The sequence below is a fragment of the Chaetodon trifascialis genome, chromosome 5 (assembly GCF_039877785.1).
Source record: "Chaetodon trifascialis isolate fChaTrf1 chromosome 5, fChaTrf1.hap1, whole genome shotgun sequence".
Taxonomy (NCBI): domain Eukaryota; kingdom Metazoa; phylum Chordata; class Actinopteri; order Chaetodontiformes; family Chaetodontidae; genus Chaetodon; species Chaetodon trifascialis.
Genome location: NC_092060.1, coordinates 27,327,180 through 27,345,174, shown reverse-complemented (window position 1 = coordinate 27,345,174; position 17,995 = coordinate 27,327,180). Strand labels below are relative to the sequence as shown.

Genomic DNA, 17,995 nt, shown 5'->3' with positions numbered 1-17,995 from the left:
GTTGGGAGTCAGGCAGAATCTGTGCCAATTTAACAAGGCCTCCGGCAGCAGGGAGGGCGAGGGAAAGGGAAAGAGAGGGCGGGGTGGAGGTGGGAGACAGGGGGTTGGGCTTTTAAATAGAAACAGCCTCTCAGACATTTCTTTTTTCTACAGTTCGTACCTCAGACTCTCATCATTTCACTTACTCGGACAAAACCGATGAAGGTGATGATTTCTCAAAATTGCACAAAACTTTTTCTGCTGACTCAGAAATGCTTCTTCTAACTTCTCAAATGCCAAATAAGCCCAATTCAACATATGATGAAGCAGAAATTGTATTTATTTGGGTTTTTTAAGGCTCTCCTTTCGTTTTTTTGCAAAGAAAAGATTCACTTTGCTTATGGGCTCATTAAAATAATTACAGACTAATTCTAATCCCGGTCCCCTCACAGCGTTTGATCCAGCCTAGTGTGTGATCTGTTTATCGTGAGGAGGCATCACTGAACTATAATGACTACCATCTGTCCAATATTGTTTATGGTGCATGCTTGTCAAAGTCACTGTTTCTCATGCAGTAAGTATGTGACGGCCTCTCCTGGAGGCAGCAGGCGGTACTGCGGCCGCTGTGAGTCCCAGCAGATACTCTTATGTTTGATAAGAGGGGGGTGGGAGCAAAAGTATACCTGTCAATTCCTTGTGTTCAGGAAGTTCATTTGTCTTTTAAATCTTTTGATATTTCAGCTCTTTTAACACACAGTCAGCAATAAACCTACCCAAAAACAGGAGATACAAGTCTTCTCAAAACGCAGCCTTTGTTGAGGTAAAATTCACGTGGAATAATATCTGAGCTGCTGCCACTGAAGTCTCTCCTCCCATGTTGTGACTAATGCATGAATACAGGAGGAGGCAGATGACAATGATACAGCCCAGTTTAAAGGAAACACAAAGCAAAACCTCGTGCAAGCTGTACTTAGGATTTTGAGGAAAAAGCCAACATGAGCGAGGGATGAGGAAAGATGGAGAAGGCATGGATTTGTCAACTGCAGTGCCAGTAGTTATAATAATATAGTATCAGTGTGCTACTGGAGCCATGAAAGATAATAGCTTCCCTTAAACAACCACATTCCTGCTGTGCAGTGTTACAGCAACTTCAATTAGATTGATTTCCATGATCATAAAATACATTATTATTTTCATTCTGGTCCCAATTTTACTATTAGTTCTTCCAGTTGGTCGCAGGGGGCACTTGGCAGGCGTTGTGGGTTGTGCCAGCTAGAAACTTGGAATAGAGCCACACATATACACACACATACAAAACCACACGTAAAAGCCCCTGTTTGTTATGAATCACAGCTGTAATTAAGACGGTTATATTCCAGGCTCAGTCTGAGGAATGCTGCAGGAGCATGTGGCCACTTTAAGAAGACACTCATCCTGTGAGGCATTTTGATGGGGCCTTTACTCATTTCCTTCCTAAAATGACGCATTTCTTCATGTTCTGAGTTGTTTTTTTTAGCAGCAGGTCTTCTTGCGTATAGATAAGCCGTTACAAATTCCACAGCGACTTTCAGGATATTATATGACCCTGGGGTGGGTCTGTGTTTTTGTTTCCTGTATTTGGTCTCTTTGGAGAGAGGGTAGCCCACCCTGGCAAGGACCCGGACCACGTCTTCCACCTCCACTCTGCCCCGCCGTGAATGGAGCTTTCTTTAGCCAACACGGCGAGAGACAGAAGTGATTTACCACCAATGATCAGAAACCAAAAGCGCAGCCCTGTTCAAAGTATGCGCCCTCCTCCACCTCTCTGAGCCGCCCTTTGTCCAGAGGCCTGAGCGCGAATCCGACACGGCCGTTCCTCCGCAAAAAAAGGTCAACCAAACTCTTAACGTCTCCCCTTTTTTGTATACTTTCTATTTGGTCAAATGCGAGACCTCAGCGGAGGGACCACGAGATCTCCTGGCCGACTGACAACACAAACACAGTCGTAAAGCAGCGAGGATGGTTTATTTCTTCTGGGCTGTGGAATGCTCCCTGAAGAGAGACAAAGATGGCTCTGCTCACTGACTCCCCAGTAAATGACATTTTGTGGCATCATTTAGGCCATTGGATGTGTGTTTGTGCGAAGGCAACAGATGAATTTGAAACTTAACTATGAAATAAAAGTCTAAAGTTTTATGAGAGATTAGATGCCAAGAACAATTTTCGGGGCTGGAAGGGGAAAGAGCTCCAAGGCGCTCTTTGAGCTCAAAATTAAGAAGTCTTTATTTAATACTTAAAAGAACTTTAAAACAAGTCCAACACGCTTTGGCCTCAGACTAAATTGCAAAGCACTAAACCAAAGAGTGCATTCGACAAATGCCTCATGCTACCAAAACATAATAAAAGCCCTCTCTGTCCTCTCCTCATAGAGCTTTCAGTATTGATTGTGCCTTGATGCCTGGGTTACAAGAGCAAGGACGACATATTTAATTAGCCCCCACCCCCCACCCCCCTTCTTGGAATTGGCTTACACAGACAAGCTGATTTATGTCCATATTCATGTATGAGTTGTCGTCTGTGAGGCTGCATGTTGAGCCTCACTTTGGATGAGCTGAAGACCATAATCCTCGCTGAATACTGTAATTTACCACCGTGCAGTCTGACAGCCGGGCAAATTACAGGTCTACCGTGTCTGTATCTGTAACACCTTGGGTGCTGCACTGCAGAAACATGATTCTGAACATGGCAGACGAACCGACTGCCCTTTTTCTTCCCGAGGTGATGCCCTTTGGTATGTGGCGTGCCCCTGCCAAATTTTTATAGACTTGAGATTTTTTTTTATTTTTTCAAGGCTCTCGTACGGAGCGCGACTTGTCAGTTTTTGCTTTAATTGAAGGGTCTTTAAATTAAGTCTTAATTTATCCTTAGTTAGAATAAATGCAGTGGAATTCCTGGCGTGCTTTCAGCTGGTTTAGCTGCAGGGCTAAAGGCCTCTAAAGACGGGGGATTTTTATACCGCACTGCCTCTTGACCTGCATGCCAAGGATGACTTTGCAAGTACCTGATTCCACAGCAAGCTGCCACAGCTTTCCTTGTGCTGGAACTGTTGTCTGGACATTTCCCTGTGAGATCTTTCTAAAATGCTTCCAGAACCTTCCTGGCACTGCATGCTGATAGCAGATAATGGCTTGTTTGACTCGATGGCCAATAAAACACGATTGACGTGCTAGGCCGAGCCATTTCTTGCGCAGGTGAATGGAAACATGTGCTGGTAGGGCTAAATGAGGTCGCCGGGAGGTCAGCCGGTGTAATGATGAACAAAAACATGGGCAGCGATAGAGGAAATTTGATCCTGTGTGGGGCGGCGAACTCCCAGCAGCACAAGAGCGGAGATCGACAAGTGGGAATGTTTTGTTTTATGGTGCGAGGATCATGGAGCCTTTTAGATATATAACCTTTTAAACTTCAGGGAAGAAATGAAAAGTACCACGTGGTATGAGAAGAGGAATTATTGACTGTAGAAGCTCTTTCTTTCCCTGATTACAGAAAGTGTTAGTGGACGGTTTGAATCACTCTGCTTCTGTTTGATCCCGGTCCTGTTTGATCTGTGGATTTCTGGCTCAGTTATTTCAGTTCTCTTTTTGGAATTGCTTCACTTGGATGAAGTTTCCAGTCATCTGTGCAGCTGCAAGAAGCTCTATGATACAGCATGAAGTGACAACTCTCTTTAGAGTAGATCTCCATTATGGGATGCATTGAGTGAAGGCACACATGTGACCAGGTGCAGCCTCACGACTGTCTTTTGTCAGCATCTTAATGAGATCCTGTCATTCAAAGTCATGTGTGCGGGAACTTTTCTTCTTAGGCTGTCAGAGAAGAAACTTTTTCTGGTGCGTTCTGCTTAGATGCTCATATGACTGATATATTATTCCGTGTGCAGGTGGTTTGATTGATACCTCTAAAGCTGAGCCGTGCTTTAAAGCCTCATTCAGGCATGCACCTCTCACGTTAATCTGGCGGCAATTTAACACGTCGGCCTCACGTCTGAATAAGACCCTGCTCACATTAACGTCCCAACAACAGTCCTATAAGGTCAGACTGGTAACATTTCTGCATCAGTTTCAAGTTTGACATGAATGCTGTTGGATTAGCGCTCCAGCAGCACGGGGTGAAACATGCAGGGAGAGATTTTTATTAATGCATTCGTCATCTTAATCATGGTCTCTTATGCACAAAATCAGTTTAACAAAGGAGGCGATTTTAAAGCACTGAGGATCAATCCTCTCACATCAGGCCAGTCTGTAAAAATGATGTTTCCCCTTGCAGTTAAAGCAACCCTCTTACAATAATGATCTAACCAACAGTCTCTGCATGTATTTCCAATGTTCATTCATGGCAACTGCATGAATGTACAACAGTCCCAATTTATCAGCCCGTCAGTCAGCACTCGTGTTCGTTCAGATACAATAAAACGGGCAGCAGACCTCGCCATCAGTACATTATATGATTAAAATGATGTGAAAACGTTTCAGTGGTTTCACAGTTTGAAGTGTGGGCGAGCATCCCTCGCAGTCACAGTGGTCATTAATTAAGGCCCCAGCGGCAAAATAAGTTTTAAAATCCATCAGCGATGCAGCCGGTGAGAGCTATCATAACTTTTTAATCTCACAGCTGTTTTCTGTCTCTCTCCTGTCACGTCTGAACACAGTAGTGAAAAGTCACCAGCATGTGATTGACCAAATGCCGCCACTTTAACAGATAGATGGAGGCGGCGGTGCTGAGTATTCCATGTGTGAAAAGGGCTTCAGTGTGTTAAACGTGTTCCTGTTTGCTCCCCCCCCTGCCCCCCCGCCTCGGCAGCAACGTTCAGTCGCACACAACAGGTTTGACTGGAAACCCTCTCACATCCCGTTTGAAAGAGAGGCGTGTTTGGACAGGAGCGTTTTCATGTGCCCTGCCTGTAGCGTAACAAGAATTAATTGTTAAAGTGTAATCATTTCAGCGTCTCGCCCGGTGGTCGTGCAGCATGGCAGGAAACATGCAGTTCGCCTAAAATGAAGCTGCTAATCTAAAATGTTGTTCTCCTGCAACAGTTATCTCTGCACAGTTGAATTAGCGCCCCATTAGAGTCGAAGCTTCTCAGTGCCTGCCTTTGTCTTTTCTCACTTGTGAATAATCCACATTTATCCGAGATAAAGTAGAACGTGTTATCTCCAGTGGTCTCTTAGAGTAGAAATTAGAGAGTGTATGCAGTCAAATGAGGAACGCTCCAGGATTTTTCAGAGATTAAATAGCAGCACTCTTTTCAAAGGACTGTTGTTTGCAGACCGTTGGAGCTGACTCTCATCCACATACTTGTGTTTAGGAGGTTGGCGCTCTCGTGTTTTTTGGAGCCGGGAACGCTGCAGCTGTCGAACAGACGTTTGTCGAGCGCGGGTTTACTGGAGAGCCTGAGGAGAGGGCAGCGAGGCTTGGGTTTCTGTTTTCTTTATGGATCAGATGACCTAAGATGGTGTCTCGCGAAAGAACGCGCCGAATCGGAGATGCCGCTCTTCCGAAATCCTGCTTGATGAGCTCGGACCTCTTATTTCTCGCATGCACACACGCGGCCTCGTTTGTCATCTGAAAAATTAATCTAGAAGGCAAACAGTCCCTCTTTTGTACGCCGGGCTCTGTCTCCTGTGGCTGGTATCCAGTTCTGTAACGAGCAGCAGCTGGCTCAGAGGCCTGTACTCGGGAGCTGCATCCCTCACCCTGATGAATGTGTCATTTGTTGCTTGTTTAGCACTCGCTTTTGTTCAGACTCTGAACCATCCTCTCTCACACACACACACACACACACACACACACACACACACACACACACACACACACACACACACACACACACACATAAAAAGCCTGAACACACACAATACCCAGCTAGAGTTTGTGTAGCCCACTTATTAATGGTGCAAAACCTAGGCCTTCATGACTGTTAGTTTTTGGAAAGAAAAGCGGTTCTTGGAAGGCTTTTGAACATTTGTAGCCAATGAAAGTTCTTGCATTCTTGTGTAGTACTTAATAGTAGTTCCTGTTACACCACAGTCATCAAATACAGGTTGGACGACTTTCCCCCTGTGGTTGTTTTTAGTGCTTTATCTGCAGGTTTAGGGCAGTAATAATGCCATGACTTCACAGTTGACATCCAAGCCTCGTGAAGTGATGTCTGCTGATGACTAAAGTGGAAATTGTAGCTCATCCCCTCCGACTGAAAGAGGAGGTCTTTTTTTGGTGGACTCTCACTGGAGCTGTTTTTGTTTCTTGTATATAGAAAAAGATTTTTTTTGTGTGTGTGTGTAAAAAGCTTCTTTTTAATCCAGGCAAGTGCTTTATTTCATGGTGGCTGCAGTCAAATTTCTGTCTCCTCCTCCCTCCTCCAGCCTTCCTAGTCATTGTATCTTCATAATTGGTGTGTCAGCGACCGTGGAATGTAGGAGAAACTGTTTATCATAAACTACAGCGCAGAAGCATTTTTCTTTTGTTCCCCCGAGAAAATATTCACGATAGAGTAACATCTCCAGAATTGGGCCGTAATACACACTCACTGTTTTTCTTAGTCCCTGTGTGAGCAGAACAGTCTACATCAAGACAAAATATTAAATGTCACGCTTTGCTGAAGCCACTAGCTGCTTGAAAAATAGTTTTTCTTATTGGTCCTCTAAAGTCTTCTTCTTTTTTTTTTTCTTTTTGGTCCTTGTTTTTCCCCTTCAGTGGCCTCTCCCCCCCTCTCAGCTAGTGGGTTTCCTGTCCCAACTGGAGCAAACCCAGAATGTCCAAAGAAGGATCGGGTCCAGTAGAAAGTCCGTGACGCTAGAGTCACACAGGCAGGAGAACACACCAGGCGTCTCTCTGTCAACATGAATTGTAAATAAAACCGTGATACTGAGCGTGTGTCGAATGAAGCACTTGTGATTCTGCATTAGCCTGAAAAGCAGAGCTCAAAAATATCAATAAAAGGGGAAGGAAGCATGTACACCAGCTAGTTTGGCCTTCAAGCTAAACAAAAGACCATTAAGAACCTGACATGAAACAAAAGGCTTGAGAAAATAATGGGAGTAGGAGTGAGAAATCCTCTGATTGCCTGAAATTTGATCTTTAATGCTTGAAGTCTGAGCCAGAGGACTCGTGAGTACACTGAGAACAGGACTGCACATTAGGATCATTAGGTACCTTCAAGTGTTTCTGTGTCTTTTGATATGAACTTGAAAGAATGCATGATTGCATTGCAGGTCTTCCCGTGGCGCTGTAATTATGAGAAATCAGAGGTTTTTGGAGCACAGGTTTTGAATTTACACAGAATCTTTGATGGTTTTTAGTTGTCAAAGGTCGAAATGCTTCAGTGTTTCTACTTACCTATAGCTGCTATGCATGCTGACTGTGCATCTGTCTCTTATGTCAGTGCCTTCTCCAGGACTGGAGTGGGAGCTGGTGCAGGAGCAGAAAAGAGGCTGAAGAGAGGGTGGAAAATGCACACAGTCACTGAAAACAATGACAGGCTGAAAGTGGGTTAGGGTCACTGAGTTTTTACTTGGCAGTTATATGGTATAATGCTGGGGAGTGATACTTTTCAGCTGCAATAATTTAAACCAATTGCACAGCTGCCTCCTTGCTGCACATTAAATTACATCTGTAGACGTGAATATTTAGAACAAGCATGTGGAGTTTTTACATTTATGTTTCCTTCCAGTTTAGATTGTGAAGCGGAACCTGTCTGTTCATATATAATTGCTATTACAGTAAAGTCACAAATCCCAAAAACTTACCCTTTAATTGCCCGGGGGTTAGAAACTCTCATAAAATATTGGGTGATTTGTGCCTATAACAAAGTCCAACCTAAAAGTGTGATTTATTAGAATTGAAATCAGTGCTTCATTCTTACTTTCTGCCATCTATCAAAGAATGTAATTAAACTCTGTCAGTATCTGAGGTGTGAATGCCTTAATTTCATCACTTTATCACAGCTTCAAACATAAGTAAGGCCTCAAGGACAAAGTAGAAGAAGATCACTGTGAGACACAGTTGGTGGAGGCGTGCTTATCTAAAACAAACTCAGAAGCAGATGATAAAGAAAACCCATCGTGCCTTCTGTTTGCCGGGATCTGTTGTCCAAACTGTCAGTACCTGCTTGGGAACTCTCCTTAAACTCATCAGGTTTGTTATCTGGCTTCCAGGTGTGGTGAGCACTGGCCCTGTGTGGAGTAAGATTTCACAGCCTTTTCTACCCACACAATAGCAGTCAGATGAACAGAGCACCGCCTCAGGCTTGGTGACAGAGTCTGATTCACATTATGTACAGGGAAAAGTTGTGTTATATAATCAAAGCAATCACAGCAAACTGTTCAAGATGAAAGTGCTGGTGCTAAATTTTGTTGTTGATTCTTTTCAGAGCAGTTTCCTGTCAGTACATAAAAGGTTCAGCCAATAATGAGATGCCTAAAATTAAAACTTTAATTACCTTACTTTAAAAAGGTCACTGTTAATGAGTCCATGCGCAGTCTGGCATGTAAGTGCACCTTTTTAGGGAGAAGAATGCAACTGCTTTCCTCAGAGTTGGAGGCCTGTTAGTCGTTGTAAAATACTGTATGTCAATAACGCTGAGAGTGCCTCGGGTGACAGTGTTTTCCTGTCCCAGTAACCTCCGGAGCCATGGGAAGTGTAAATATAAGTATGCAGAAATGCTCTCCTCGCCCTCGGGCTGGTGGCCACACAGACCATGAACAGATTGTTTTAACGTGGAGGAAAGTTCACTTAATACCCATTAGCCGAGGCCATTATGGAGCCATTTTTCCACATCTTGGAGAGGAATTCCCATTAAAGATCATTCATTAAGACCCACTGTGATAATTTCTTTTTTCAGAAGGATTTCTAAAGGTCTGTGCTGGGAGCATGTAGCACGATAATAAGTGAGGCACTGGAGAAATGTTTTACAGACCACTGATGTGCTACAGGCATTGAAATGATGTCTACCTTGCTCTCCTCCATTTTGATTCTTGTTCATCCTCAGCCTCAGCCACAGATCTGCTCCTGCTGATTAAGCGCTAATAACCTCTGCAGTCAATAGCTGGGTTGAATGACCAAGCAACCCAACTTTAGTGTTGAAAGGAATTCTATTTTTCTCAGGGTATTATGGCTTTTCAGACATAGTTATCACTCTCTGTGTTATTTCTTTAAGGCTCTCTGCTAAGACCACTGCTTTTACTTTTTGTAGTTTTTCTTTTGATGAGTGTTTACACAGTTGGATGTTGCAGCACATGGATAAGCAACAGCACAAGTATATATTAATATAATGTATTAATTATTTCAGTATTTACTGAAATTTTACTGTTTTTATCCTCTTGCATGCACACCCTAAATTATTGGCAGACACAATATAGTGCGCTTTTGACATGATTTTATTTTGCTTAGTTCTTTATGGGCTGGACTGATTGTGAACTCCTGCTGATCATGTCTGCCTTTAGCAGCCAGAGGGGTTATGCTCTCAATTCCTCTGAAAGGTTTTTCTTTAACAACGTGGCTTTACTGTTAATTATCCTTTGTCTTAGGTTAAGCCAACCTTTAATTTTCTAACTATCCAAAGGTACAAGATCAGTGGGTAGATACTGGGTAGGATCTCAAGGTCAGACTCAAGATAATGACTCCAAGGCACACTGTGGGGAGAGTAACACCACCCATCATGAACAGCTACTTACATCTTTTCATATTCTTCATATACAAGCCAACTTAATTTTAATGTTCCTTTTTTGGTGACTTCTCTAATATCCATATCTTTTCTTTCAGGATTCCGCAAAATCAGCCTTGATGATCTGCGCAAGGCCTACATCGTAAAGGATGTGCAACAGTACATCCTCCACAGGCTGGACCAGGAGGAGGCCCTGAGGCAGCACCTGACAAAGGAGACAGCCGAGATGCTCAACCAACTCCACATCAAAAGCAGCGGCTGTTTCCTCTACCTGGAGCGTGTGCTGGATGGCGTGGTGGAGAACTTTATCATGCTTCGTGAGATCCGTGACATCCCTGGCACTCTCAATGGCCTCTACCTGTGGCTCTGCCAGAGACTATTTGTCAGAAAACAGTTTGCCAAAGTCCAGCCCATCCTTAATGTAATCCTGGCCACTTGCAGGCCACTCACGGTAAAGGAACTGTACCATGCAGTCTGGACCAAAAACATGACACTGACTATGGAAGAGTTTCAGAAAAAGATGGACATTCTCTCCAAGTTGTTGGTTGATGGTCTTGGGAGCACTAAAATCCTTTTTCACTACAGTTTTGCAGAGTGGCTACTGGATGTTAAGCATTGCACCCAGAAGTACTTATGCAATGCAGCAGAGGGACATAGGATGTTGGCAATGAGTTACACTTGCCGGGCAAAGCAGCTCAAACCACTTGAAGTGCAGGAATTTGCGCTGCACCTGGTCAATTCCAATCTGCAGATTGAGCCATTTAATCTGGCTCTTTGGATGGTTTGGAATGGAACTCCTGCGAAAGACTCTCTGACCACCTCTATACCAAGAGAACAGGAGGTCTTGCAACTTCTGGTCAAAGCTGGAGCTCATGTCAACAATGAGGACGACCATGCGTCATGTATTGTACAACAGGCCCTTGAAAGAGAGGACTCGATACGGACATTACTTGACAATGGTGCATCTGTGAACCAGTATGACTCCAGTGGGAGAACTCTGCTGGCCAACGCCGCATACAGTGGAAACCTTGATGTGGTCAACTTGCTAATATCTAGAGGGGCAAACATGGAGCTGGAAGACAACCATGGACAAACGGCACTTACTCTTGCTGCGAGGCAGGGCCATACCAAAGTGGTCAACTGCCTAATCGGTTGTGAGGCCAACATAAACCACACAGATCATGATGGATGGACGGCCCTACGCTCAGCAGCTTGGGGTGGACATTCAGAGGTTGTATCAGCTCTGCTTTATGCTGGCGCCAAAGTGGACTGTGCTGATGCGGATGGTAGAACTGCTTTGAGAGCTGCTGCTTGGGGAGGCCATGAAGACATAGTATTGAACCTTCTTCAGCATGGGGCTGAGGTCAACAAGGCAGACAATGAAGGAAGAACAGCTCTCATTGCTGCAGCATACATGGGACACAGAGAGATTGTTGAGCACCTCTTGGACCATGGGGCTGAAGTTAATCATGAAGATGTGGATGGGAGGACTGCCCTCTCAGTTGCTGCTCTCTGTGTTCCTGCAAGTAAAGGCCATGCTTCTGTTGTGAGCCTTCTGATTGACCGGGGAGCAGAGGTTGACCACTGTGATAAAGACTGCATGACTCCCCTCCTTGTGGCTGGCTATGAAGGACATGTCGATGTAGTCGATCTTCTTTTGGAAGGAGGGGCTGATGTGGATCACACAGACAACAATGGTCGCACTCCTCTTCTTGCTGCTGCATCAATGGGCCATGCCTCTGTTGTCAACACATTGCTTTTCTGGGGGGCTGCTGTGGACAGCATTGACAGTGAGGGAAGGACTGTGCTGAGCATTGCATCTGCTCAGGGTAATGTGGAGGTGGTCAGAACTCTGCTGGACAGAGGTCTGGACGAGAATCACAGGGACGATGCAGGCTGGACCCCGCTGCACATGGCTTCATTTGAGGGCCACCGGCAAGTGTGCGATGCCCTTATTGAGCAAGGTGCTCGTTGTACAGAGGTTGATAATGATGGTAGAATACCGCTGATATTAGCTGCACAAGAGGGGCACTATGACTGTGTGCACATTCTTCTGGAAAACAAGTCCTGCATTGACGAGAGAGGATATGATGGGAGAAATGCTCTCAGGGTGGCTGCACTAGAAGGCCACAGGGACATTGTCGAACTGCTGCTGAGCCACGGTGCTGACATAGATTACAAAGACGCAGATGGACGCCCGACACTCTACATATTGGCACTTGAAAATCAGCTGGCTATGGCAGAGTATTTCCTTGAAAACGGAGCAAATGTGGAAGCTTGTGACACTGAGGGTAGAACGGCCCTCCACGTGTCCTGCTGGCAAGGACATGTTGAAATGGTGAGGCTGCTGATTAACTATCATGCTGATGTGAATGCCTGTGACAATGAGAAGCGATCTGCCCTCCAGTCTGCTGCATGGCAAGGACACACAAAAGTTGTGCAGTTTTTGATAGAGAATGGCACACATGTGGATCATACATGCAACCAGGGAGCAACAGCACTAGGCATAGCTGCACAAGAGGGTCACATTGATGTTGTGCAAATACTCCTTGAAAATGGTGCTGACCCCAATCACGCCGACCAGTTTGGACGCACAGCAATGAGAGTGGCAGCAAAAGGTGGCCATTCAATGATCATAAAACTTCTGGAAAAGTATGGGGCCACAACTCTAAATGGCTGCAATCCATCCCCAGTGCACACCATGGAGGAAAAAACCCCATTGGCGGTGACTGGTAAAATGCAGTCCCTCACCATCAAATCAAGCAGCTCTGGCAGCACTGGGGCAGGAGATATGCAGTCGTCTGGACGTGGTCTACCCAATGGACCTGTCCATGCTTTCAGTTCACCATCAGAATCTCCTGATTCCACAGTAGATAGACAGAAATCCTCCCTATCAAATAATTCCCTCAAGAGTTCGAAAAACTCCTCCTTGAGAACAACATCGTCCACAGCCACAGCACAGACTGTGCCGATTGACAGTTTTCATGGACTGACATTCACTGAACAAATCCAGCAGCACTCACTGCCTCGCAGCCGGAGCAGACAGTCTATTGTGTCCCCTTCCTCTACGACTAAGTCCATTGGTCAGCAGCCATCATCTCCATCCAGTGACTTTGACTGGTCTCAGTTAAAACCCAGTCTTAAGTCAACAAAGGGAAGTAAGACCGGAAATGGGACATCCAACGGCAAAGGAGCACTGGGAGACAAGAAAAAAGCCAAGAACAGTGGATCAACCCAAGGCCAGGTTCTGGAGTACGAGATGACACAGTTCGACAAGAGGATTGCTCTCAACAAATCAGTAGCGAACATTGCGGTGAAGGATCCCCATTGCAAGATCATGATCGGTGGTTCAATTCGGCAGGAAAGGGGGCAAAGCCAAGATCAGTTCTTCATCCAGCAGCAGAGCTGTTCTGAGAAGAGGAGGAATGGCATCATGACCAACCCCAACTATCATCTACAGGGTAATCAGGTTTTCCTGAGTAGGGTATCAGTTCCTCGGACTGTACAGAACAGAGGCCACCAGGATGTTCTAGAGAACTATCCCATAGGGGAAACCGAGCTAAGCCTTAAACAAGCCCTGAAACTGCAGATTGAAGGATCAGACCCTGGGTTTAACTACAAAAAGGAGACTCCATTATAGCTGGTAAGAGATGTTTCAAAATAATCCTCCAGTATGTGCTCTTGTTGAAATATATCAAGCATTTGTCTCAAAGTTGAAATTAAGGTCAGGGTGACAGCACGTAGGCAAGACTTTGGCTTGTCTGTTCATTTACAGTGGCTAATAAAGAGGCCAATAACTGACTTTTAGTTGATACTGGATCGCACTCAACACAACCACCATTAGTTGGATTTAATCAGACTTGCATGAAGAATGCCTCAATCTGGATAAGCCGACTTGTTCCTCCCAAACAAAACATTAACCCAAGTCATTCCTATACTGTTTCAGATGTCTTGAATGCCATTCATCATGCTGACATTGGAGGGAATGTGCCAAAGCAACTGTTTTCATCTCCATAAAAAAAAAATACTAGATTTATTTCATCAGTGGGAGACCTCAAAATAATACCTAGGGATGATTGTTGATTGCTGCCCAAGGCTTATGTGAACTGATACATCGATGTGCCTACATCTGTTACAGCCTTCTTCATGTATTCATGCAAACTATCATTTTAATTTAATGTAATGCTATTTAATAAACAGTGTATGCACTTTTAAAAGAGTAAAATGACAGACATGCTTTTGTTCTATTCACTTTGTATCCCATCCATGTTTTATCAAAGTAACTGTTTGAGAGAAACATACCAATGCTTTTTTATTATTTTATATTGTGTTTGTTCGGTCTACTTTTTCACACTGACAGCAATGTGCCACTGAGTACATTGTCACAAACCACAGGACATAACAGTAAGTGATGCCATGGTATGAATTTAAGCGCATTGATAGTCTGCCTTTCTAGAGACCCCAAATAATCTGTGTTAACCTTGATCAGTGTGCTAAACCTCTGTTGTGTGTAACATGTTAATAGCTATGGCAATTTACTTCACAAGTATATACAAGCATATTTATTTTTGGAGAAAAGCCACTTTTGCTGCATTTTGTGTTGCATTACGCTCTACCATGGTGCTGTGTTCAGAAGTTGCCTGCAGTTATTTTGGACTCCCAGTTTTGTTGGCTTTGTGCGTGCGTTTGTGTATTATTACAAATATCTGAGAAAGAGGGAGGTTCATTGAAAATGTAAAAAAAAAAAAAGTTCATTTTGTCCCTATGGGATTTTTCAGTTGCTTGTGTGTTGTTATTTTGTGTGTGCAGAAAAATATTTAAATAACCCATTGTGTACCGTCAGCAAAAGTTTGGTGCTAAATGCAGCGATTTCAAGTGAAAGCGGCGATTTAGAAAATTGCATTTGTCTGAAGAGTTACATGTTTAACCTACTGCAATGCAAGAAACAAAATTCAAGCTTTGTTTCCTTCTTGTCATGTGGTTAATTTCCAGTAATTCCTGCTGGATTTTTCAGGGGCATGACACAAAACGGCTCAAAAGGGTTCAGCCATTAAGACAACTCATAGCTGTGAATGATATTGTTTGAAATGCCGAGTTGTAAAGCCAAAGTTGAAACAACGTAACTCTGTCCCACCCTCTCCCTGTGAGACGCCGAGTATCGGTTCAACAGGACTTAACCCCGCGGGAGACGGAGGGGAGGAGGTGCTCGACTGTGACGCTGAGGGAACTGAAACATCTGTTTCTCATGAACTGTGTGGAGCTGCGTTAGCGTTTACAGACTGTGTCATATTTTTGCAGGCTTTTCATATTGTCAACAGTGAGCTATTTTTTGCCAAGAACTGGGATTGGGGGGAGTAGAAACCAATCGCATGCACAAACACTTATAAGCCCTAGTGAAAGCTCTCAGCTCTTCAGTACTACAGTAGCTCAAACGTATACCATGAAGGGTCAATAGAAGGATTCAAGGCAGGATCAGGTCTAGAAACAGTGTTGGAAACATACTGTATAGTCTTATTAAGCAGTTATCTTGTTTGTCTTGACTGTGTTTTGTCTGTCATCTTTGATTTGACTGTCAGTGATTGGATTGTAAATAGCTTACCATGTACATTCAACTTTCATTTAAAAAGAATTCCTGTATTATATGAAGTGGAATTTTCTGATGTATATTAAAGTGCTTAATAAACATATTTGCTTTACTGCTGAAAAACAAATCTTTGGCACATTTCTTCACACACAAACGGGGCTGGACATCAACAAAATGCCCAGAACGGAGGAATGCGATAAATGAATGTTATGACAGTGAGGCCTTCTCATTACGGAGGCAGGAGGACGTTTAAATTGATGTCTGGTATCTGAAGCTATGCTGAAGGCAATTTTTCACGTCTTCATCTTTTAGTCAAGCAGCCAAATATTTCTAAATTCAAGGCCGAATGATTGATATGTCTGGGGCAGAAAAGGTTGTGTTAGCAGTGATGCTCCATTCACTTTTTTTTTTTTTTGGCATTTTTTGAAGCTAGCTGATAAAATGGCCAGAAAAAAGCAAGATAAGTGTTTGAGAGGGGAACTGCGGCAACCAGAAATGGTCAAAACTGCGGTGACTTTCTTTTTTTCCTCGCAGATATCCCTTCCTGTCTCTGTTAACTCTTTTTTCCTTTCAACCCAGAGGCATTTTTTTATCCACTGAAGTGTTTCCCCCCCTGCATTAAGCCTGCAAAACCACAGGCTATGCTGTTAATACCTACCCCAGTGTTGGTCATTTAATGGTGGAGGGCCAAACCAGGACACTGCAGGCATCACAACACATGGATCAAGCTGAAGTGGAACAGACAAGTGTGCCAAGTGCTATTGCCGCCCCCCTTCCAGTTCACTCAGTTCATCTCAGACAAACGGGAGCTGCGAGGGAGATCAGATACAGAGAGAGCTCAATGGTTTGAAGATTTACTTGATTTTAATACACATTTTGTGAAATTACATACTTTACATAGTAGACACTGTAGCTGTGTCCCTTGGTTGTCATTATGAAGCATATATTATGACATTTAAACATAAAATACATGCCCAGCAACTAACTTCAGCTGTGTTTCAAATGCATGTAATTGATTTAACAGCATTTTAGCTCTTGGCCCAAAGACTGAGGATATGACAAAGTTGCTACACTGACTAATTAGGCTTAATTACCATCACCCAACACTTCATGAAAAAATGTGTCAGAGCATCTAAAGTGTTATTAAGATTTTTGGTCCCTCAGCAGAGCCTTTTCGGTATGTTTTGAGAGGGTGGGTGTTAATGAGCAAGCCATCTGGTACTGATGTCATGTGGTATGTACTGTCCAAGCTTGGAGGATCTCCTGAACCATCTGCCAATGGCCACATCTGGTTCTTCTCCACCCATGCCCTTGTTTTGGATACAGTGCTGACAAGCTCCCACGCAACATACACAACATGGCGACAGTTGCGGCCGACTTGTTCCAGACGCAATTTTAAACCCAATGGCCTTCATCTATGTGCCATCAAGAGCCATATGTGTGCAGGTTTTCATTCCAGAAAAACACTTCTGCACAAAGATTTTCCTTATTAGCACTTCTTGAAGTGAAATCAGCTGCTCTGTTGTGCTGCAGACCTGCATGTATGTGGCTCTAAACTGGCTCAAGGTAATTATCAAATCAAAAAAATGCTGTTGATTCTCGTGTCCTTGTGCGAAACATTTTTTCCCAGCTTGCCTTTGGAAGAAGGAACTTCGCAAGAATGCAAACACTGATATCTTTGCAGTTTGGCACGGCCTGCTGTCTCGTTTCCAGTTCTGAGTGTGATCACATATGTTGTGTTTCAGTATAGCTCATCATCACAGAGTACAGATGTTATCACAAGACAGTGATGCATTAGCCTTTTTTCGACAAGGCTCCAGCGTGAGACCTGGAGAAGAAGTTGTAAAATGGGCCAAAAACAAACAAAAAAAAAAGATGCATTTCCAAATGTATCCTCAGTCATGTGAGGATATGAATGAGCTCACAGCACAACATGTCTGAGGAAGAACATATGTGATCTCGTGGAGGGATTACTGCTGCTCATTTTCCTTTTTTTTATATCATATCCCTAATTATGCACAGTAACTGCGGCGGAAACACCACCACACACTCAATTTCATGTAGTGTAGTAATCAGTTAACTTAGATGAACACATGGCAGGTTTTTTGACGCATCTGTTTTTATGACATAACTCGACTGTGGATAAAATGCTAGAATGTAAACATCTGCAGAGCTGACATTCTGCAACTCCCACAGCAAACAGCAAGCGCGTGAGCGAGACTGTTTAAGAGTACATCTTGTCAAACCATTTTTATTCTCCAAATGTTAATTACTGTTCTGGGAAACTGGCATCCGTACAAGCGTAAATAGTCAACTTCTGCAGATCAGTGCCAGCAGTGATTTGGCGAGGAGGCAGCCAAGTGTCAGACTCACGGAGAAGTTTTACAAAGGGGTTTTTAAATCTGTCCATCCATTTTTATAATGACACAAGTGCAGCCATGCAGAGCCCTTCATCATACCGGGTTTCAAATTAGATTGACTGCAGTTGCCAGTGCAGGAGCGTTGTTCAAGCTGTGAGCCGAAAAAGGTGATTTTTTTTTCCCCCCAAACTCACAGCAATTACTTGACAATTCTGAGGAGGAAATGACTGCAATTTAAGTATTTTGAATGGTAAATTCATGTTGTAAGTGGAGGTCTACTGACCCTGAGAGAGGCTTTTAATACATTCAAAGCCACATTTACTAAATGTCATGCTATTATCACATGATTCAGAAGTCAGGCTCACAGTTTTG

At 43.8% G+C, this 17,995-nt stretch overlaps 1 protein-coding gene across 2 annotated transcripts in view; it reads left to right on the top strand.

The window, feature by feature from the left end:
• The window catches only part of ankrd50 (ankyrin repeat domain 50), a 33,552-nt gene extending 18,171 nt beyond the window's left edge, over positions 1-15,381 (top strand). Inside the window, exons 4-5 of one of the 2 annotated variants that reach the window (XM_070962368.1) lie at positions 9,778-13,322; positions 13,626-15,381. In XM_070962368.1, the coding sequence (XP_070818469.1) occupies positions 9,778-13,319 (3,542 nt within the window). In that variant the 3' untranslated portion in view covers positions 13,320-13,322; positions 13,626-15,381. Of the gene's footprint in view, positions 1-9,777 lie in introns of both variants that reach the window. The other variant, XM_070962367.1, reaches the window with a different exon arrangement.
• The last annotated feature ends 2,614 nt before the right edge of the window (positions 15,382-17,995 follow it).